General features: G+C 38.1%; 1 protein-coding gene across 2 annotated transcripts in view; it reads left to right on the forward strand.

Annotated features, from left to right (window-relative positions):
• EMB2458 (FtsH extracellular protease family) overlaps positions 1-24,448 on the forward strand; it is a 90,004-nt gene extending 65,556 nt beyond the window's left edge. For both annotated transcript variants that reach the window (XM_088986078.1, XM_088986077.1), the window contains exons 12-19: positions 5,770-5,952; positions 18,385-18,504; positions 19,503-19,688; positions 19,820-19,894; positions 21,772-21,831; positions 21,959-22,066; positions 23,326-23,406; positions 24,040-24,448. In XM_088986078.1, coding sequence (XP_088842204.1) covers positions 5,770-5,952; positions 18,385-18,504; positions 19,503-19,688; positions 19,820-19,894; positions 21,772-21,831; positions 21,959-22,066; positions 23,326-23,406; positions 24,040-24,108 — 882 coding nt within the window. In that variant the 3' untranslated portion in view covers positions 24,109-24,448. The remainder of the gene's footprint in view (positions 1-5,769; positions 5,953-18,384; positions 18,505-19,502; positions 19,689-19,819; positions 19,895-21,771; positions 21,832-21,958; positions 22,067-23,325; positions 23,407-24,039) is intronic.
• Positions 24,449-25,022: the final 574 nt, after the last annotated feature.

Raw genomic sequence — 25,022 nt, forward strand, 5'->3', positions numbered from 1 at the left:
GTTCCTCCTCCATTGCCTGATGCCATCCAGGTGAACTAAGAGCTTATTGGACATTGTTAGGTATGGAAATAGAGGGCAAAAGTGAAACAAACTGGCAATGTGAGGTAGAAAGACGAGATAATGAAACAAAATTGGAAATGGGATAGAGGGTAGAACTGCGTTTACCTTTCTGTAAGGCAATTGATAGGTCAAGGTCTGAAGGTTCAGCAATAGGAGCCATGAGAGGATCCGCAGATGAGGTAGAAGCTGGAGGAGGGGCCGGTGTCGTTCGATGTGTATACACTTGCCGGATCGGTGGTCGTTTGGTGGTGATCTGCATTGGATGAGGTAATGAGTCTACTCCAACAACAACATCTGGAACTGGATCACTGGAGAAGAAGGGGACAGACTCGAAAAATGTGACATTAGGGCACACGTAGAACTTTCGGGTAATGGGATTATAACACTTGTACCCTTTTTGAGTTCGAGAGTAGCCAAGGAAGACACATTTAATGGAGCGTGCATCTAGCTTGTCTATTCCAGGACTCAGATTGTGGACAAAGCACACACAACCAAAGACACGAGGAGTTAATGGAAATGGAGATAAAGTGGGAAACAAGAGAAGGGGGACCGACCATGAAGAATGAAAGAGGGCATCCGATTAATGAGAAAACATGCAGTGAGTACGGCATCACTCCAAAACCGTTTAGGAACATTCATGTGATGAAGAATAGTCCGAGTAGTTTCAAGAAGCTGACGGTTCTTCCGTTCAGCTACCCCATTTTGTTGAGGAGTGAATGCACATGAGGTCTGATGAATAATGCCATGCTGTTCTAAATACTGTTGAAATGAAGTAAGAAAGTATTCACGACTATTATCTGAACGGAGAACTTTGATTGGAACACCAAATTGTTTGCGTATTTCAGCATGAAATTTTTGAAAAATGAAAAATAATTCACTTCTTTCTTTCATTAAGTAAATCCATGTCATTTTTGAACTATCATCAATAAAGGAGACAAAATACTTGTACCCATTATAAGACTCTATTTTGATTGGACCCCAAACATCTGAATGAACCAAAGAAAAATGACTCAACATATGACTCTCAACTCTTGGACTGAAGGACACACGACGATGTTTCCCAAATTGACATGACTCACATTGCAAAACTAACAAATGACTCAAAGACGGAACCAATGTCTTGAGAGCCTTGAGAGATGGATGTCCTAGTCGGCAATGCCATTGTAGAAGAGTAAGTGAAGTCTGAAGAGCAATTGAAGATCCACCACCGTCAAGATAATACAATCCACTAGCTTCATGCCCCCCACCAATCTTCTTCCCCGTCGTGAGATCCTGAAAAACACAAGTGGAAGGAAAGAAGGTAACAAAACAGTTAAGAGCTTTGTTATTTTATTAACAGACATAAGATTGAATGGAAACTTAGGTACATATAAAACAGATGATAATGACAGAGAAGCCATGTCAACATTACCAACACCACAGATGGGAGATGAGGACCCATTGGTGAGTGTAACGGTTTGTGATGTGGAGGTTTCAGAGAGAGAAGAGAACACACCTGGAGTCCCAGTCATGTGATCAGAGGCTCCAGAGTCAATAATCCAGGGAGAGATTTTAGATGAAATGCAAGCAATACCTGAGTGGGCAAGTGTGGCAGTGGTATGTTGTGAAGTGATTTGAAGGAATTGTTCATACTCATCACGCGGTACACTCACCATCTCCCTCCCAGAAGTAGATGTAGATATGGGAGGAGTTCGGTCTGCCTGTTTACTGTCACTGATATCAACCTCACATGCTACAGCATGATTAGCCCATTTAGAGGGAGGGCCATGTTGGTCATAACAGAAATTCACTGTGTCATTCCCTGCTACAATGAGTACACTTCCTTGCAGAGTTATTCTTCCCTCTGCCACAGCCTCCCTCTGAGTCACGACCACCTCAACCAATCATGGAACTGCCACGGCCTCCTCGGGAGGCATGTCCTCCCCCTCTTGTACTGTGTCCACCTCCTCTAGCTGTCACAAATGCTGATCTATCAAACTGTGTGGGATTCTCTGTCTGACCCAAAGAAATTCTACGAAGCCTTGAGAATACTTCCTTAAGTGTAGGAAGGGTAGAGCTCCCTAATATTTGGGCTCTAACTGGTTCATACTCCGATTTCAGCCCCACCAAGAATCTTGTAACATCTAGTTGTTCCCTTTGCTATTGCTGAACCTTAATATCTGGAGTGAGGGGATGATAGACATTGAGTTCATTCCTTATATTCTTCATGCAGGCATAGTACTCTTCTAGTGTTTTGTTTCCTTGTTGCAAATCAAAGTACTCCTGATAAAGTTGATATACTTTTGTTGTACTATCTTGTCCAAGATACAACTTCTTAGCATGTTCCCATATATCCTTAGCCGTATCAAGAAACATGAAGTTGGCACTAATTTTGGGTTCCATACTGTTCCATAGCCAAGTCATGATTTGAGCATCTTCTTGTTCCCAATCATCAAACCCTGGAGAGTCAGCTGGTGGTTTATCATCTTTTACGTGCTTCACTTTCCTCTTTGCCTCGAGGAAAACTTCCACTGATTTAGCTCATGGAACATAGTTCTCCCCATTCAGTTTAATTGAGGTCATTTGTACACCTAGATAGTCAGGGGAAACCACCACACTAGGTTTCTGATCATTATACCCATCTCCTATTGCTGCCATTGTACTTTTTCACAGTTGCCTCTAACCTGAATTCTCAGCTACAAGCTGACCGCAGTTATTCAAAGTTTGATGTTCCAGCACCTATAGCAGCCCCTAAACACAATAGTGGGTACACACGCCCTGTTCTTATTCACACTACTGCTGATTTCACAACACCACGAACCACATAAGCATCAATTTAACACTCACTAATAGTCAAACCTGTTACACCCAGTTCAGACTAGTTTAACCCTTTTAAGAGGGCATTACACAACCACAAAGAGCTCGGCTAGGTCACTGCATTACACCTTACACCACTCGGCCACTTATAGCAGCCCTAACACCACTCAACAACTTACAACAGCCCCTACACTATTCGGCTACTGTACACAGCTCGTTCTAGGGAAACAATGAACCTAGTTCTCTAGGTTCTGATCAGTACTAACAGATTCTTGAAGGGTTTCTACCCAGAAATACCATCAACACAAGAAGAAGAGATAACCGACCTTCCTTTGAGAGTCTCAACCAACCATTCACTACTGAAGTCACTTTTCTTGATGAAGAAGATTATGTGCAGCAGAGAGAGACGAGCTGTGATGTTTCAGACCTAGGGCGAACCAGTTCTCTCCATTGACTGACCAGAAACGAAGGAAGAAGGGTCACGAACACTGCTGAGATGCTTTATGAACTGAAGTAGGTCAGGAACATGGCTCTGGTACCATGTTTCGAATGCTGCTACAGTAACCCGAACCAGGAAGAGAAGGAAGAAGAAGGAAAAGAAGGGTCTGTCGAAATCTCAATGGTCATCCCATTCAGTCGACCCCCTTAATAGTTATTAGATTATAATGACATTTACAAAGACTAAACTGCCCTTACTTAAGTGTGGGGCAGAGTGTCTCTAATAAAACTGCCACATAAGCAAACCACTTAACAAACATAAGATGACTAAACTACCCCTATTCGACTCACTTTAACAGCTAGTATAGTGCAATGCTCATCCCTAAACACCCCTCCATGTTGGTGGTTCCCATTGTGTGTGTATTTGTTGCCTCAAGGTTGACGAAGAAGCCACCCACCTCCACCCTCTAAGGATCTTATCCATAGTGAACGGGATGAAAGTTTTGGCCCCCACACCTATCATTCTATTTACTTGAATCCACCTCTTCGGCAACCTTCCACATTCTCAATGAACCGCCTTTTCTTTTCCAAAACTAGTTCCTCTTCCACGTGTTGATCACCAAAAGCACACACCTTTTTCTTTCCCATTGCCAAAAATACTCATCCATAGTCTTAAGGGAGAATGATGGTTCAGCCCAGGGTCAGAATTCTTAGGCCCAAAGTACAGTTGGGGTAGGTGCCAGCTTGGAATTGATGCCAATTCACAGGCGGACATTGGTGTATACAGTGGGGGTATTTGACATTTTGAATTTTTATAGGTCTGCAGTGGAATTCAGAAATCTGCAATGGGCCTGTCCGTACTTTTCCGTAGTTTTAATCCAATGTGCCACCTCGGCAGTTGTGCTTTCAATAATTGCCTGTTTAGTCCGATTTTTCTCTTTGAATAGCCTAGGGTCTCTCCCCATTATTCCATAGGATCTTTGAAGACACAAATAAACAGGAGATTTTTTTTTTATGAGTAATGGTAAAAGTTTTATTGATTATAAAAGAGGTAAAGATACAACATGAAGGGAGAACCCAGATGGCCAGAAAAAGGGGGCTAGCCTTGGCTAATCACCCAAAGATGCAAGCAACGCAACCAATTTGGCCCCATTACAACTAATCCCTTGAAACCCCTTATTTTTCTAATACATCAGCTAATCCATTGGCTGCTCTTGGCGTCTACATTACTTGTGCCTGCAGATCCTCTAATAGTTTTTTTCAGCTCTCTCAAGTCTGAACACATATCTAAGCTATGACTGTACTAGTGCCTGTGGGTGCTGCCCATGTCTCTGCCCAGATTGCATTTCCTGCTCCCAACAGTCTTGAGAAAAGTTCTAAAATGTTGCCATTTTCATCCCTGATTACTCCATCTATGGCTGAGGGCCCAAGGTTATCCAAACCGCACACATCAAAGTTAAGTTTTAGATGACCTGAAAGTGGAGGAACCCAACTAACAACTGATTTCACTGTCCAAGGAGCAGAATTAGCCACTTGCTTCCAATTTCTAAGGATATCATCCATTGTGTTATCAGAAAAGATTTACAAAGTCTTAATCCAGTGCACAACTTTAGGAGATATAATGCCAGTCAGTTCTTCAATAGATCTTTCCTTCTCCCTGAAGATGCCATTGTTCCTTGCTTTGCAAAGGAGGCAAACATGGGGGGGGGAGGAGGGGGGCAATATTGCCTCTAAACTGCAAATGAGAAATCATAACTTCTTCTCTACCTATCTTCCACCCTCTAATCATCCGTGCCCATCTAACCTCATTATTAATCTACTAAGCACATGCCAATAGGGTAAAAAAGAAACAGTAAAAGAGGGTCCCCGTATCTCAGAGCCTCTCTTGGCTAGGAAGAAGTCACTGAATGCTTCATTGATCAAAACAGAATAATGTGACATCCTAAAACAACCTCTTATCCACTTCAGTTTTCACCAAAGCCAAACTTCTCCATTAGCCATTCCAAGATTGTCCAATCTACCAAGTTGTAAGCCTTCTCTAAATCATGCCAACACACCAAGCCCATTCTACAAGATGTCTTTAGTTTTTCAGACATTCATCATCAAGATATAAGTTTGTATGATGCTTGTTTTAGTTTTATAAACTATATCCTTCCATTGGAAATTCTTTTACTCTTTGTTCCATATTTGTTGGGATTTCCGCCTCTCAATGAGGGAAGTGGTTCTATATTATCTCTGGGGTATGGTGGGGGAGTAGGGCCTTTTTAATATGAGGAGCAAAATTGATTCCATTTATGATTTTAGTGATATTATGAGCAAATAATGAATAGAGCAAATATGGGGAGGAGGGGCTCACTTGAAATGCATTTGGTTTTATGATGAGCAAAATTGAGTCCTTTGAGTCCATTCTGATTTTGGTGGCAAGATATGTGCAAATGACTCCGTGAATACTAACTTCATGTCGCTTATGTGTAGAGTTTCAGTGACGCTGTTCCCAAATGGCTGAGGGAAACAAAAATTGTGAAGGGGATCAGCAGATGGCTAGTAAATCATCTAGGACTGACTTTGACAAAGGATGATATGCAGAATGTTGTTGATCTGATGGAACCATATGGTCAAATAAGCAATGGAATTGAACTTCTTAACCCTCCACTTGATGTAAGGATTTCTATTGGCAATAAATGGATAGATACTTTGCTTCTTCTTCTTCTTTGAATAAATGCAATGCTTAATTATTTTTTTTTTATGCAGAATCTCATATGAAATTTAGCTTTTGATCACCTTTTCTTTTATCTCTACTGTCGTAAAATCTTAGTAGTACTTTTTCCAGATGCATATGCACTTGGTTATCTTGTTTTGGAATCATATTTTGGGGTTTTTCCTTGAGGGTTTTTAATTTGTATTAGCTTGGTTCTTTGGATTTGGGTATTAATTTTTGGATTTGAGATTTTGGGAAGAGATTTTCCTTAGGTCAAAGGGACATTTCTCTTATGAAGAATAGAGTTCTTCTTTGTCTCCTTTTGGATTTTAGTCTCACTGTAAGTGGGTTCTTTTTCTCTTTTCTCTTCATTGTAGGCATTCTTGCCAAACAACATGAAATCCTTGTCTTTTGTGCCTTTGTTTCTTTTCTAGTTTTTTTTTTTGGTGGTGGCATCAGATCCATATGTTCTTGCTTCCAAACAACACATTGTACTGGGAAAAGTAGCACTATATATTATTATTTTAACAAGCTTTACATGAGTGTATGATCACCATCTCATCTAATTCTGATTTGTACCAATTAAGATTGGTTGGGTTTCTTTTGCTTTTTTGTTATAAATTATTAATTAGGATTATCCTATCTTCATCAATGCATCATGATTCATGTCATTAGTAGCATATGTAATAGTAATAATCTTGGTTTGTATTAATGAGTTTGAATTAGATTAGATTAAGATTAGTTGGCTTTTTATCTTTGGTATTATATTCTCTATATTAATCTGTGTTTCGTTTATCTAATGATTCTATTTTCCACTGATGAACTTTATTATTTATTCTACATCATATCAAGGCAGGTTCTGATTTCTGAGTTTTAGTGATATGCCTTTTTTTTACTCTTGACGGATGACAATCTTGTCATCTTCAGGCTTGAAACTTTCTATCAGTTTTATAGTTAATATACATACATATATCAGTATACCAGAGGAAAATTATATTAAAAGGAAAAAGCAGATGGCCCAAGAAAAAGTACACATGAAACTTAAAAAAGTATAACAAAACAAGAATAGTGTCAAGAACCTTTTAGCTAACACCCTGCCATTTCCCAAACCATATACAACTGTTTGTGGATCCATCAGCACTAGTTCAGTCCTAGTTCAGAAATAAGAAAGAAAGAGAGGAACGAAAGATAGGGTTCGGCCAGAGAGAAAAATCATCTACTCTCAGCCAACCCACCTTGTATTTTTAACTTATGCATTAGAATACAAAAGACAACTATGCCCCTCATTAAGTATGGGACACACAACTTAAACACAGATAAAATAGACACACTTCTAATTAAATGACAAAATGACCAAACTACCCCTTATTCTGCCAACTCTAACACTCCCCCTCAAGTTGGTGAGTATATATCATATAATCTTAGCTTGTTACATATGTAATCCACTCTCCCATGACTCAACCCTTTTGTAAACAGATCTGCCCATTGATTTCCTGAACTTATATGTGTTGTACTTATCACTCCACTGATCATCTTTTCTCTTACAAAGTGGCAATCGTCTTCAATATGCTTTGTTCTCTCATTAAAGATTGGATTAGAAGAGATGTGGATCGTGGCTTGGTTATCATAGTACAACTTCATAGGCTTGTCAACTAAGAACCCCATCTCCTGCAAAAGATTATTCAGCCACACTAGTTTACATGTAGTATGTGCGACCTGACCTAATCAGCATCTATGTGTACCCCACTATCTCAAGAGTTCCTCCACTCTTGTATAACAATCTATGGCCTGGAGCTCCTTTCAAGTATCTAACAATCCTCAGAATTGCATCCTAATGTGGAACCCGAGGATGCTGTATCAGCTGACTCACCACACTCATTGCAAATGATATGTCTGGTCGAGTAATAGTCAGGTAATTCAACTTATCCACCCACCTTTTGTACCTTCTAGGATCTTCAAATTCTTCACCTGCATTGGTACTCAACTTGACATTTGGTTCCATAGGTGTTTCAGCTAGTTTGGCACCTAGTAACCCTGTCTCTTCAAGCAAATCGAGGACATACTTTCTTTGGCACAAGTTAATACCATGTCTTGATTTTGCAACTTCTATTCCCAAAAAAATATTTTAGCTTACCCGGTCTTTTGTTTGGAAGTGTTCATGCAGAAAAGTCTTCAACCTGTCAATCCCACTGGTATTAGTACTAGTGATGACAATGTTATCTACATACACCATTAACAAAATCCTTATAGCCTTTGATTTATAGCTAAACACAGTATGGTCAACTTGGCATTGTTTCATGCCAAAGTTCCTTGCCACTTCGCTGAATCTGCCAAACCACGTGCGTGGAGGCTGTTTCAACCCATAGATCGCCTTATTAAGTCTACAAACCTTACCATCCTCCTCTTGAGTAACAATCCCTGGTGGTTGCTGCATATATACTTCTTCAAGGAGATCACCATGTAAGAAGGCATTTTTAATGTCAACCTGAAAGGGAGGCCAATCATACATTGCTGCTAAACAGATCAACACTCGAACTGAACCAATCCTAGGCACGGGAGAGAGCTTTCGTGTAGTCAACACCATACAACTGAGAGCATCCTTTTGCCAACAATCAAGCCTTCAACCTTTCAACATTGTCATCTCGAAGATATTTCACTATATGCACCCACATATATCTGACAACATGCTTACCAGGGGGGAGAGTGGTAAGGTTTAACGTGTGATTGTGTGCTAGTGCAGGCAATTCCTCTTCCATTGCTTGGCACCACCCTGGAGGAGTAATGGCTTCTTGGACATTCTTAGGAATGAAAACAAAGGATAACAATATAAATTGACGATGGGAAGCAGAAAGGTGAGCAACAAAAACATAATGGGAAATAGGGTGAGAAGTACAACTACATTTACCTTTTGTAATGCAATGGGAGACCAAGATCAGAGGAGGGGGTACAATTTATGGATTCATCGACGAGGAATGAACTGGAGGAGCCGCTGCCCTTTTGTATGTATACACTTGCATAATTGGTGGTCTTTCAGTAGTAACCTGCATTGGAGAAGATGATGATGGAGAAATAACAGGAACTGTAGGAATGAGGTCCTCAGCTAGAATAGGAAGAGGAAACACGGGAGGTGGAGGAACATTAGCACTAGAGAAGAAGGGGACATATTCAAAGAAAGTAACATCTAAACACACAAATGAACGATGGGAGCTAGGATTGCAACACTTGTACCCTTTTTTGGGTTCTAGAATATTTAAGAGTGATGCATTTTTTAGCACGTGCATCTAACTTATCTAGTCTAGGCTCTAGATTATGAACAAAATAGACACAACCAAAAACTCTAGGAGTAAGAGGAAATGGAGATAAACTCGGAAACAAAACTAAGAAAGGTGACTGATTTCCAATAATAGACATAGGCATCCGATTGATGAGAAAATATGATGTAAGAACATCACTCCAAAATTGCTTGGGAACATTCATATCATGCATAATGGACCTAACAGTTTCAAGTAAGTGTAGGCTCTTTCGTTCAACCACACCATTTTGTTGTGGGTTACAAGAACAAGAAGTTCGGTGCATTACCCTGCGTTGTTCTAAATATTGCTGAAATGGTGTTGAGTGGTATTCTTTTGCATTATCACTTATCAGAACAAAGAATCTTAATATGAGCACCAAATTGGATACAAATTTCAGCATGGAATTTTTGGAAAATAGAGAACAGTTCACTTTTGTCTTTCATGAGATAAAGCGTCATCCTTGAATAATCATCAATAAAAATTACAAAGTGCTTGTAGCCATTATACGACACTACTTTATTTGGACTCCAAACATCTGAATGAACTAATGAAAAAGGACTCAAAACACGACTATCAACCCTAGGACTGAAAGAGACTCTGGTGTTTTCCAAACGAACCTGACTCACAATCCAAAGAAGAAGGATGACTTAATGATGGAATAAGTAACTTCAGGGCCTTGAGAGACGGGTGACTAAGTCTGCAATGTCACTGGAGATGGAGTTGTCAATGGGTTGGGATCCGACCCGATGAACCTGATGGATCCGAACATGGGTCGGTTCTGGTTCCAAGAAATGGAACCGACAAGTCAGTTCTGGGTCCTGATATAGTGGTTCGGAGCCGGTTCCACCTAGTCCCAAACCAATTTAGAGCCGACCCGAGCTATAGAGTCGGTTCCACCTAGTCCCAAACCAATTTAGTGCTGACCCGAGCTATATTCATATAATACATATAATATATATAATGTATAATGCATATAATATTTAATATATATTAAATGTATTTAATTATTTATTTATTATAATTGGGTCCGCCGGGTCAAACCCTATTATCCCGAGAACCGATCGGTTCGGTTCTAGGTTTAAAAATTATAGACCTTATCGGGTCTAGTTTGGTTCTATGTCCTCAATATTTCTTATTGGGTTGGTTCTGATTCTAGCTGATCCTAACCTAGATCCGACCCATTGACAACCCTAACCGGAGAGGAGTAAGAGAAGATTGAAGTATTACATCAAGACCATCATCATCATGGTAATATAATCCACCTGCTTCATGCCCTCCATCATTCTTCACCCCCTTCTTGAGATCCTGAAACACACAAGAAGAGGGGTAAAAGGTTATAGAACAATTAAGAGATTTAGTCAATCTATTAACAGATATGTGGTTAAAAGGAAATTTTGGTACATATAAAATAGAGGATAAAGATAAAGATGTGAGGTGTACATCACTAACACCGCAAGTGGGAGAAGTAGAACCATTAGCAAGGGTCACTTTTGAGATGTGGAAGATTGGGAAAGAGAGGAAAACACACCTGGAGTCCCAGTCATATGATCAAAGGCTCTAGAGTCAATAATCTAATATGAAGGTTTGGATGCAAGCAAGGCATACCTAAATGATCAAGAGTAGTCGTATTCAACTGAGAAGATGTTTGAAGAAATTTCTCATATTCATCACGTGGGACACTCACCATTTCCTTCCCAGAAGCACCTGTAGATGTGGAGGGTGTTTGATCAGCCTGTTGGTTTTCTCTAACTGCGCCACCACCATTCACAGCATGATTGGCCCAAGTATTGGGTGGACCATGCAAGTCATAACAGAAATTAATAGCATGTCCTTCTAATCCACAATATGTGCACCTTCTAGGACCATTACTCTGTCCTCTACCACGACGTCCCCCTGAATCTCAACCTCCACCTCGGCTACCAGTACGGTTAAACGTAAGACCACCTCGGTTCCTTGGAAATCCATGTCCACCTCCACTACCTCTATTTCCACGATCTCCCCCTCGCCGTCACAAAAACAAACCTGTCCGAGAGAGTGGAATGCTCCGAAGGTTCAATAGAAATCCTCCGAAGTTGAGCAAACACCTCCTCAAGAAAGGGAAGAGCAGATCTGCCTAGTATTTGTGCCCTAACAGGTTAATATTCAGATTTCAATCCCACCAAAAATCTTGTCACATCAAGTTGTTTCTGTTGCTGTTGCTGAATTTTAAAATCCGAAGTCAAAGGATATTACACACTAAGCTCATTACAATGGTCTCTCATACTAGCATAATACTCCTCTAGTGGTGTTATCTTGGCCAGAATAAAGTTTCTTAGCATAGTCCCAAATTTCTTTGGCTGTATCCAAGAACATAAAGTTCACACTATTTTTTTTGTGCTATTCCACAATCAAGTCATAATCTATGCATCCTCCTATTCCCACTCACTATACCCCTGAGAGTCAAACCGAGGGTTTCTCCTTCACATGTTTCACCTTCTTCTTGGCTCTCAAAAACACTTCCACCGACTTAGCCCATGGCACATAGTTCTCACCATTTAATTTGATGTAGGTCATTTGCAATGTTTTAAAACATTGAGGCGTGACACGATGTGTTCCACTACCTAGAGGCATGGGGCATAGTTCAGAACGCATGAGGCGTAAGCCTCCCGAACACAAGGAGGTGTAAACTTCTTTAAGAGGAGGGGGTTAGGAGGGGGATGAAGAGTAAGGGGGGATCTCATTTTTTCTTTATTTTTAATAAAAATCTTTTATGCTAAGAAGAATAAAGATGCATAACATTAGTTGAAAGGGGGGGGGGTCTTGTCCAAGTGGAGCTGAAGGGGCAGGGGGCAAACCACTTTCTTTCTCCTTATCTTTTCTTCCCTTCCCTTTCTGTTCCTTTTCTTTCCTCTTTGTTTTTCTTCTCTTTCTTTTTCTTTCCCTTCCTTTTCTTTTCTTTTCCTTTCCTTTCCTTTCCTTTCCTTTCCTTTTTTTCTTTTTTCTTTTTTTTTTGTCTTTTTATATAAGATGTGCATGAGGCATACGCCTCTAGAACACCTCATGAAAAAAGCACAAGAGACGTACGCCTCAAAGGTGTCAGCGCCTCTGGCATACACCTTAGGGCATTTTGGGAGCGCCTCACCTGGAGGTGAGCCTCCAGGCGTACGCCTCCTACGCTTTTTAAAACACTGGTCATTTGTACATTTAGGTAATCAGGGAAAATCATTACACCAGTTTTATTATCACTGCCCTCTCCGATTGTGGCCATTATAAAAAGAAATCACCCTTCACTATTCAGCATTCAGTACACCACACACCACACCACAATTAAGCAACTGTTGCTGAAACACTTACTGCCATAGGGTTCAACGCTAAAAACCCTACTGCTGTCGTACACATTTAGATATAAATAGGAAACAAAAACAGTCCCTACACATACCTATCAATCAGCACTGCCACGTAGTTCAAACCCAGTCCAAAAGAAAGAGAAAACACCATGCTATCAGCCGACCATAGACTTCTGTTCACACCTGTCCACAAACCAGCCCTTTTCAAGTTGTCGAGTAGGGGGTTTCTAGTGCACCACCATGATGAACACTACCACAACTGGAGGCATAGTTACCTCCTAGAAGGTAAAACAATCACTCCTTTTTTTACTCCTTATCGATCCTCCAACTGATTGATGAGAAATTTCAGAAAAACTCAAATATGATATGGTGATCCAAGGAGAAAAGAAAGGAAGGAAGCAAACTGATTTCTAGGCTGGTTTCTAGTGCTCTGATACCATGTTTGTGGATCGATTGACACTAGTTCAGTCCCATTTCAGAAATATGAAAGAGAGAAGAATAAGAGAAAGAAGAGAGGAGAGAAAGATAGGGTTCGGCCAGAGAGAAAAATCATCTACTCTCAACCAACCCACCTTGTATTTATAACTTATGCATTAGAATGCAAAAGACAATTATGTCCCTCATTAAGTATGGGACACACAACTTAAACACAAATAAAATAGACAACTCACTTCTAATTAAATGACAAAATGACCAAACTACCCCTTATTCTGCTGACTCTAACAACAACAAATGTTATACAATGACCACATCAACCCACAACAGTTTGGCCAAACCACTACCAAGCCCAGGACCTTTCTACCCCTCCAGCCCGAGAACCCCCCTTGTCAGCACTCGGAACTAATTCAGACCTCTTCCACTCCCTCCAATAGGCCACAATCATCAATACATCGGATTCTTTAGTTTTTACCCCTACCCTTTCTGCCTCTTCCTCTAGTTCTCTTCATTAATCATTCCTTGAGTTTCATTCAACCCCTCCCCAAGTGTGTCAATCCATGGAGAAGAAAACAATAATCAGAAAAGAAACAGAAACAATCAGATGTAATATGTTTTAGCCTGTTTGTCTACATCTATGGGAGAGAATAATCACCATAGCATGTGGACACAACTCCAATAATCACCATAGCATGACCTAAAGGAAAGCATACCCTAGAGCCTAAACTTTGTAGTTAGATAATTGTTCCCCTACTAGAAATAGATTCATTTACTGCTTCAGAACTGTTATTTTTACCTGATGCATACCTAGGTTATGTTATAGACCCATAACATCTGTTATCTGTTCAACACCCTACCTTACTATCAAGTGCACTATAAGAGTAGCTATTCTCAGAGTCAACATGATAAGCTGATTAATGGAAAAGCCAAACCAACAATATATTGGTGCTAGGAAAGATTATCTAACCTCACAACAGAGTATTAGAAAACTTCAGGTTACATTGCTGAGAACTACAAGTTTTCCTTGTAAGGGTGGAAAAATAGGAAACTAAATAAACTAGGGATGATTTTTTTATGAAAAAACCTCCCTACATCTCCTTCTCAAGACTTTCCTCATCCCCATCAACTTCTTCATCCCGCATCTCACCTCTTTTTTTTTTTTTTGATAATTGCTCTTCCATTCTCTTTCTCTCGAACTCCTCAAAATCCTCCTTAGAAAACTCCTCGCTTCTCCACAAAAGCAACCCAAGACTTTTACCAATCTTGACTTCTCTCTCAACAATTTTCTTGATAGGGACTCTTCTAGGCCCCTCCTGCTCCTCAAGTCTGCTATCAGAAATTCTCACTTCAGAGTTGACAGTTGATTTGTTTTCTTTTTCCACCTGAGAGTCTGAACTGTTAAGAGTCCGAGAGTCCCCCTTCACAAGCTCTTCATATGAAGGTGCTATTACTTTCCCCCCTCTTCTTTTATTAACCTTTTCATAATTTTTTGTAGGTCCTGCTCCAACAAAACCATGTTGTAACCGTGAAAAAACCTTGGTTATGTGAACAATGTGAGTATTCCTAGCCCCACGTGGTTTCTTGGAAACCTCTTCTACAGGAGTAACTGTGTCTAACTCTACTGCCCTCTTTCTTCCTAGGTCCACCCCTAACTTTCCTCCCTCCACCTCCTCAAAAATGTTCACCGCTTCAGCCACACTTAAATCTTTCTCAACCTCCTCCCTCCTTCCTGAATCCACATGTAAACTACAAGCCAGCACTTCCTAACAATACTGTTGATCAGTACATTTTTCTCAGCTTGGGAAGGTGTGCAACAAGCTGTGTCCAGACCGACATTTCCTCCGCCATCACTCCCTGAAGTGCTTCCTGAATCAGCCACGGCAATCCCTTTCCAATCCTCCTTTTCTGCTGCTAGACAGAACTTTCTTCGACTGAAGAAGAGAAAGAAAAGATAGAGTGACAACATCCTCTGGCAATATTGCTACTTCAGATTCCACCTCTGGTTGCTCACAGCAGACAGGTGCGTTCTTGCTTATGGCAGGGCTCCGGACAATATCAGTTCCTGTGTTCCCCTTCACTGCCCTCACCACAGCCTCCTTTTTCCCTTTTCGACCTGAAGGTCACCCACTCCCCACTAGAATAGAAATTATAGAATTGACACTATATGAGAAAGTTCAATAACTCCTAAAGTACTTAACTAATGACTGTCAATCTTTAAATATGACTAAACTATGACTAGTATTGATCCCACACAAATGTAAAATGACAAAATACCCTACTTGCTAAAAATATACAAAAATTTCAAAAAATCGAGTTTTAGCTTGTTTGCCCCGGTGTAAAAAATCCTTTCAGATTGGAGTTGGAAAGCATATGGAGAAACATTGCAGCAACATTTCATGTAACACCTTTTCTCATTTAACTGCAGCCAGCCAGATAAAGTCATATCTTGAACTGATCAGAAGTCAGAACAGTCCTATAAAAGCTCACCTAAAAATTCTGAAGGATTCACCAAAATCTGGTAATAATCCTGTAAGATCAGTATGCCAAAGAAATCACCAAAAAGTCACCACCACCAGTGCCAAGTTGTTATCAGAAAGCAACAACATACACAGTAGAAGAGAAAAATTTGACATTGTGGGATCCCAAATAGATACAACCAAACTCTCTATGGTATGATCTGAGATTGATTCTCAATCAGACCTTTCCTGATAATTAGGTACTTTGGGGCAACCAACAGTGTAGTGGACCCAACAAACAAACTAATTTGTAAGCGAGATTGATGGTTGGCACAAATATCGACTCCAAAGGAGTCTTACAAAGTCTGAATTTCTTACACTGATTGAAACATCTTTCTAAATCGGTCCAAAAAATTATGTAAGAATAGGTGTTCAAGTAGCATTTAAATCAGAAAATATAGGGGCTGGCAACATGTGTCTTGTTCTTTAATAAGAGATATTATCCATGAAGCATGGAAGCTCTAGGTAGATCAGAATTCTGAATAGTACATTCTTACATCTTCTAAGTTAAAAATTATTGTTCAGGTACAGCTCTAAATTATATAACCTCTAAAAATTCTCATGATCCTGCTTGTCCTTGGAAGTCAATATTTCTTTCTCAAATTACAGGGAAGTTTCTGATACTATTTTGAACAAACTTTAATTGACTGATAAAAGTGAGGTACTTAAACCACTATGCACTGGTGATGTTATGACTCTACCTTTACTGGTGTAGTACATGGATTTAGGCCCTACGGAATTCATGCTGTAGACACTCAAGTAAGTAGCCACAGGCCCACAGTGCATTCACATCGCACTTGCAAACCCAAGCTCTTACACCTAATGACAAGGGAACTGCACTGAATAACACCTAGTCACAGATGCAAAACCTTAAAATCCCTATAGCGCGGCTCCACTCAAGCCTCAAACCACATCAAATAAGTGTACCTGTGATGAGACACATATTATACTATTGTCTCAGTGCGGAAGACAATTGGATCTGACTCAAAGACATCATTGTCATTCTGTGATGACTAGACCTGTTCATGGGCTGGGCTCGGGCTTGGCTTTTGCCAAATTTTGAATGGGCTCGTCCCGAAGTCCGAGCCCAACATAGTGTAAAGTCAGGCCCAAAGCCCAGTCCGTGAACAGGTCTAGTGATGACATATTACCTATGTGCTGCACCATAGCAATAAGATCATGGCTTTAAATTTAATAATGCAAGGTGAGGCATGCACCTTTTTGAAGCAAGGCAAAAAAATACAAAAAATGCTAAAAAATTCAAAAAATGCAAAAACATAAAAATATTAAACTAGGACTTTGGGTTTCGTAGAGGGTTAAGGGATGGTGAGTCGAGTTGTGTTATTGAGCTAATTCATTTACTAGAAATAAGGACAGCAACATAATTTCCCTATTCTCAGGACCGGTGGCAGTGGGGGATTTCACAAGGGCAGAAATCCTTGCTGCAATACAAGGAATTCAGATCGCCAACCAGCTTGGGGTGGAGCATCTCCTAGTTGAAGGGGACTCTCAGGTGGTAACAAAGTGGCTCCTAAACTTGGATACCACCATTTGGGGCTACAAAGATCTCATAAAAAAAGTAAAGTGGTTAACCAGCAATATGAGAGTTGAGGTAAAATGGGTTAGTAGGTCTGCTAATTCTTTGGCTGATGCTTTAGCCAAACTGGGGGTTTTTAGGGAAGATCTTTTTTGTGCTTCTATGTAAGCTGTTATTAATTTGGAAATCTGTACTTAACTAGCCCAGAGAGGTTGCAACTCGTGCCTTTCCTTGGGGACTTTGTACTATTGTCTATTGCTGATTAATAAAATTATATCAATTAGCAAAAAAAAAATATTAATAAAAAAATATAAACTTAAAATTTAAAATAAATGTTTAAAAAATCTATTATCTAAAATTAAAATGCATAAACATAACATGCAAAGCATATACAGATGATAATTTAAAATTAAAATCAAACATATAAAACATTTTCAAGCATGTAAAACCCACAATCTCTTTTTTTCCTCAATTGCATTACTTCAAGTAGCTATTTTAGTAGGATGAATGAATGAACAACATTAGCAAATAGGGGGGGAGGGGTGGTCTCTCTCACATGCGGACCCTGAAAAGAAGGGCAGGAACCCAAATCCTAGGATCCTCACAGTGACACTTGGTGAAATCCTGTTCGCAGCCAGCAACAAACAGGGATCCTTATAGTGATTTTCCCACTTTGGGAAAAGTTTCCTTTCTAATTACGTGACTTCCTATTCTATTAGAGATTTTCCTCTATAAATAGAGGAGGCTCGAGGCTCTCCTTACACAACCAGATCTCACCCCCATAATATTACCCTCAGCCTCCATTACAGTCCTTTGCAGCCATTTTCCCTATTTTTCTTCTTCTCCCTCTCAGGACATCTACCATCTTTCAGGTAGACCCTTACTGTTGTCTTACCTCCCCACTCACAACTGGGATTGATAATGAATAAAAAAATTCATCATTATGTCCATAGCCAGCAATGCCACTGGGTTACTCGTTGATCACTTTGTCCAACTTTCTTCAAGTTGCTTAGCAATTTTTAAGTTTTCTTCAGCAGTAGATGTTGCTTTCTTTGATTATATCTTTATTCTGCATGGAGGGGGCTATTATTCTTTGTTTAGTTGATCTATTCTTGGTAGTGTCAAAATGGCTCTAACTCTGATTCTTTATATTGGTTCTGTTGGTTTTATTCCTTATTATAGGATACATTACTTATTTTTTTCTATTTTTAATGTGAGATAAAACATTTATTTGATTGTCTCGTTGTAAGAGCTTGGAATAATTGACTTGTGTTTATTTGAAAAGTGGACAAGAGAGACAAAGTTCCCACATGCTGTATGGGCTGCTGGTCGAGGTCTCATTGCTCTTATTCTACCAAATTTTGATGTTGTTGATAATATATGGCTTGAGCCATTTTCTTGGGAGGTATGCCATCTTCATATCCTATTCTTTATATCATTATTTTATCTTTGGAAATTTTATGTACTTGTGTAGATGCTTTTTTATATATGTAGCTATGTACATGTTCTTGTTTGTGTGTGTTTATTGACATATCATGTTATCTTGTACCATTAGCTATTAATTCTTGTACCAACTGAGTTATGTTTTATATGCAAAAGGGACTACTACTGCTCATCAAATACATATTCCATTTTTCGTAGTGACTGATAAGCAGTTAGACCTACTGAAGGAGAAGATCGATTTTCAAAGCAAGGAAAACCTACCAGACATAGATGCACAGAATTGTTGGTGATTGAGACCATTGTTATGCCATTCATTTGGTTGGACTTTAGTGTTGCCTAAGGCTCTATTTGCTTGCAACGCAATTTCATTCACAATAGTACAAATGCATGGATACATCAACCCATGTATAAAGAGAGCCTGTACATTGGAAGTATACAAAAAACCTGAGTAACCACTCAAAACAGGTCCAACTTGCAAAAAAGAGAAGCTGGACATCTTGAAAAGCCCTTTATACACTCAACCAGGAACACAGTAAACCTATAAGGTTGTTCTTAACTGAGTCTAATCAGAACATTTGTTGTCAAGAATGCAAAGATTTCTTTCCTTCCACAAATGCATGGAATTGCAATGACAAAATTCCAATTTTGGTTCATTTTTATTTTGGGTTTTATTTTATTTTGCCTCGGCTCTATGTTACATTGTTTACACAGCAAACAAAAAAAATAAAATAAGACATATAACAAATGAAACCAAAATTTGGACTTAACTTATTTGCAATGCAGTCCCATCTTTTTGCACAAATGCAAATTATATTGCACTGCTAACTCTCTTATGATATAACAAAATGTAATTATTTATGTAAATCCCCACCATGGTCTTACATTAGAAATATGTGGGAATTGAATTTTTCCACATAAATGGGTGATGATGGGTTCCAACACCTTTTTTTTTTTTTGCAGGGAATAGGGTGCACAAAGATTACTAAGGCCAAGGATGAAGAATCTATGAATGGAAATGTAGAAACAAGATCATACCTTGAAAAAAAGCTTGTATTCTGCTTTGGTTCATATGTTGCAGCCCAAATGCTACTTCCTTTTGGTGAAGAAAATTTTCTTTCTTCATCAGAACTCAAGCAAGCACAGGAGGTAGATGTTATATTTTGCATTTTCTACTTTTTATGAAGGTTCAATACCTTAATAATTCATTTAAAATAAGGACAAACCAAAAAGTTACATTCTTTAGTATCACAAAATATGATCTTCATTATTTGCAACAGATAGCCACACGGATGGTGATTCAATATGGATGGGGTCCTGATGAAAGTCCTACAATTTACTTCTGTAGTAACGCGGTATTTACCTTTCTTCATGTCTCACATTTCTATCCAATGTTGAATAAAGAGAGGTGTTTATTTTTTAAGTATTTGTAGGCCAATTTTTACTTGATACTCATCTTGTGCATTGTTCTCAAGTTCATCTTCTTCATTTATACAATCTTTTGGAGTTACCTTTCTCAGAAGAAGGAAAAATTATAATCATATTTCATTTTGTTTCTAATGATTAGTGTGTGTAAACCCATTTTCAATATATACACGAAGTTTTCTTTGCCTAATTTGATAGCTTTATCCTAGTTTTTTTTTAAACACAGACGCAAGAAATAGCAAGAATACCTAAGAAAAGAAGGGAGTATACAAATAACATACAAAGAAATGGAATCAAGAATTCCAACAGCACCAATCCTCCCCCCAGTTCTAAATTTTTTCTGGTTTGGAAGTTATTAGGGATTTCGTTATCATCTTTCTTCTATCATCCTGGCTAAGTGTCTTTTTTCTCTCTTTGGACATTGCAAATGAGAAACTGCTTAGTTCAGTCAGACATACTTGTTGAACGCAGTGATTGGCATTCTTCTACAAGCATCATGGTATTAATTTGATGTTTGCTTTTATCAACTTTGCCTCTCAAACCTTTCAACTCCATCCGATTGTTCAACTTAAGTTACTTGGGAGTTGGGAAATGATGAAATCAACAACTTTTTACCCGGGAATGGTCATTGGTAAATGTTCAATGGGTAATAGAAAAGTTCAAATGGTGTAGCTTTAGATGCTAAAGCTCTGGTGTTATCGACTTAGACAGTTATAGGAGAGTTGCTATCGGTTTTGAACTCAATCCAACTTAGCCTTAATCACAACTATTTGGGTGATACATGAATCTTGTCCTGACATTATGCTCTATCTTTTTTTTTTTCTTGTTGATAAGTAAAGAAATGATTTATTGACACAGAATATTTTATATCATATAAATTATAACATATATTATATGTCATATAATATAAAGTATTATATTAAAATAATGTATTTAATGACAAAGGCCCAAAGCCTGGCCTGTTCCATGATTTTATACATATAATCTTGTCCTGACATTCTACTCTATTCATAATATGGCTAATGAGGTTAATCCCACAATACTTATGGCAATTTGGTATATCAGCTCTGTTCTTAAGAAACCATTATACTTTTTGTCACTCATCAGGTTTTTTCTTTCTTTTAATAATTATATTGAACAAATTAGTCAACCATAATAAACCCATCTCACCATGCATTTCTAAGATCTATTAGGAATCTGGGAGGCTGGGATACAATCAAGTCCTAAAGCCTCTCCTATATTCATCTTCATTATGGTTTCTTTTAATCTCTGAAGCCTATTTTATAAATATATCTATGTTCTCCCCTCTCAAGTGCTTTTAACATGTTCTTCATTTAGCAATCTCTTAAAAATAACTTCTGTACCTCTCCTTAATTTCCTCATTCTTAACCAGAACTCTTTGGTCTCAAATTTTGATGCATTCAACAATATCTAGATCTTTACTTTTCGTAGCTTGAATAATTCATCGTATGTCTTTCAGTTTAGCTTGATTTCTTAGATTCTTTTTGAGCATTTCTATATCCCTCTAAATTCCCTATTTCTATTTGTTTGCTTGGCTTTGACGGTAGAAACTAAATTTAATTTTCTTTGCTACACTATTTTAGTTGACACTTTGTGCTAGATTGCATTGTAGCAAGTCATAAATTTATCCTAGTTTTCTTTCAGTTGTTTGCTGTTTCTTCACAGGATATTTGTTCCATGTTTCAAGAGCATCTTTCATTTTTTTTTTCTTTTTTTTTTTCTTATAACTTCTCATTAGGGTATCTTTTATTTGTTCATCTTAGTCATTATTTTCTTTGATTGGCAGACAACAGCCTTGAGTATGGGTAACAATCATGAGTTTGAGATGGCAGCCAAAGTTGAGAAGGTATGCATTCGGTTCCTTGTTATTGGCTATTGTATCTTGAATGGCTCTTCAGTTTTGATATGATCTATGAATTTGTTATAGCATATGATGGCAAGACCATCTAAGGAATATGCTTTCTTTTATGCAGATTTATGATTCAGCATATGACAAAGCAAAGAATATGCTTCAAAAGAACCGCAAAGTTCTTGAAAAGATTGTAGAAGAGTTGCTTGAGTTTGAAATATTGACAGGAAAGGTAAGAACTGCTCTTGGAAGCTGTCTGCATAAACATAGCTACCTTTCTCAAACCTCTGGGAAATCTAGCACTTGCACCCATTCAGTCTACAGTTTAAGAAAGTTATTTTAGTTGATGTGGAAATTTCAAAAAACAAATGAAAAAAACATTCATATTGTAGAAATTGTAGAATACCCCCTAAAGTAGTAGGACTTTAGGAAATCCTTGTATTTTGTTTTTCTAAACCTGTATTTGCACTGTACATATTTGTATTTGTACTCTCCAAACTGAGCCTTGTGAGGAGAAAATTTTCATTTACTAAACTGAAGCAGCAGCCATTGAATGGTGGGTCCTGGATCCTCAGTACTTGTTACATATCCTCTATTTTTTGGGTAAAAATATATCCTCTATACAGGATTTACTATTTTAGATCAGTAACAAATGTTATTGATTTAGAAAAAGAATGACGTGTAAAAATGTCAAGCATCCTTTAGGTAGAACAATTCCTTTTCACATCATATATTCCCCCTCACTCCCCAAAACAATGTACCCCTTGTTTGGCCAATGCAAAATCCAATTGATTAGCCGATCTATGAACCTAGTTTGCATTAATAACCCCATCTCTTTTCAACTCCTTGATTTCCCTTATGACGTTTCTTTACTACCATGGGATCGTTGTTCTAATCCATACCACTACCACTTTTGAGTATCCCTTAATTACTAGACTTGTATAGTTTAAAGATTTTGCAATCCTTGTAGCACTGCTAATAGCTCTGCTCTTGTGGAATTTCCACAACTGTTGCTTTGGAAAATAACGTAATGAGATCTCCATAGCAATTCCTATAAATCCTTCCTATCCCCAATAGGCCCACATTTATCCTTCTACAGGCATCAAAATTTAGTTTGAATGTATTCAGTGCCGGTGGTCTCTATACAAAGCATATAGATATATGTGAGCAAAAAGGTTAGCTACTTAGCTGTCTATCCAATCTACCCCTTCTAAGAAATCCCATGCTTTACTCTTTTTTCTTTGGTAAAGATGCTTACTCTTGATATTTTCAAGATATTACTTTCCTCAAAATAGACTAGCTAGAAAGTTCATGCATGCATCACTATATCCTCATTAATTAGGTTCTTCATCCTGTTTAGACTTCAAAGACAGTTTCGTTAGTGATTAGCTAATTAGCATAAAATTGAAACCTGAATTCTATATACTCAATTGGCTATCCTACTTAATAACTTAATATTGCACTTATTATTGGTAAATTCTCCTACTGCAGGATTTGCAAAGGATTTTTTATGAGAATGGTGGGATTCAAGAGAAAGAACCATTTTTTCTGTCAAACCTTTATGACAAGGAGGTAATGTTTCCATGTATTCCACATTAGTAGTCAATGGTTTGATGATTGTAGAATGTTCCGTCAGTACCTTCTAGAATATCTAGAGGTAACTTGGCATTTTCTCATTTAATTCTCACAAATTTCATTTAGGCTGTGTTTGATTTGATAGAAAATAAGAGGAACAGAAAGTTGAGGGAAGACTCTCTATATCCATCTATCTAACTAAACATAGCCTTAAGCAAATTTGCTTTCATGAATATACTCACTCGACTGTAACATTTGAAATGTCTTATTTTTCACATCTTGTCAATCTGTCTATCAGATAACCAGAACCAACTATTATTTCATGCTCAGTTTTCTGATTCCCAAGTGGATATGCCACAAAATATACTTGGTTCTGACATTAGAAGCGTTAGCAGTTAGAAATTCAGATATATGAATAGATGCTCTATAATCTTTGCCCTGATATTTGGGAGGTTGATCAAGTGGAACACCCCATGTAAGAATATAGTGCATCACTCTACATCTTTGAACACTCGTTGGGATTGAAGACTTGTCTTAATCTGAGTGTTCTTGGTAAGGTAATGGTTAATGAATAAAGACAAAGTAGAAGCTTATAAAATAAGCCTCACATCTTTTTTTATTAATATACAGCTCGAATCTAGCTATTCTGTTGATGGCCGGAACGCATCAGCAACTGCTCTTTTAGGTCTGGCAACGTAGAGAGGAAAAGAAAGGTTGTCAGGACTGACATGGAAAAATGAAGAGAAAACACCATCTTATGCTTCTGAAGTTCAAAGTTTAGGTGCTCTAACGGATAATGAGATTTCTGTTGTATTATAATTTTTTTTCAGTTTTAATTTTTTGATCCTTTCTAAACATGCTAAAGGGATGTTCATGTAAAGACTATTGTACAGTACAGGGTTAAAATTTTGAGTGGATGAGAAGAGGCTGAACTACTTTTTTTAATTTTCTCAACCATGTAAATTTGAATTTTCTAATTAGAAATTATGTTCCATTAGTATCAATAAAATTATATAAGAGCTTGGTACTATTTGTTTCATTGATTGCTTATGAGGAACCTTACAAATTGCAGTTCTCTAATTTCCCCATTTTTTTACACCTAAAAGGCAAAAATTCATTGAAAATTGCATGGATTACAGACAGAACCATCAGCAAGACCAATCAAATTAAAAACAGAATATTAGATGTGAATATGCAACTAGAGACAAACAAAACTGCTGATCAAAAGCATAAGTAAAACCAATAGCCTCTAATAGTTCGAAGATCATTGGTGATTGGTCCAGTTTAAGTTATTTCCGCTGTATTAGTATGTTAACGACAATTGATGCATTAATATGAGCCTTCAGTTTTCAAATCCAAAAACGAACAAATTGTTCTTATGCTTTGTGGTCTGTAGCAAGCCTCCCCATCATACACCCATTGAAAAATTGGATTAAAATGAGCACGTTTGAAGTTTTATGATCCTAAATACCAAAAAAAAAAAAAAGAAAAAGAAAAAGAAAAATTAAAAGTTTTATGCTCCTCAACATGATGATCACATGCGTTTTTATCGAAAGCTTTTCCATGGTCCATGGTAGTGGGTTGGGCCAAAAAGTCCATCTCATTAACACTTA

This window comes from Nelumbo lutea, chromosome 4 (assembly GCF_056320005.1).
Source record: "Nelumbo lutea isolate HS-2025 chromosome 4, American lotus-T2T, whole genome shotgun sequence".
In the NCBI taxonomy this organism is placed as follows: Eukaryota; Viridiplantae; Streptophyta; class Magnoliopsida; order Proteales; family Nelumbonaceae; genus Nelumbo; species Nelumbo lutea.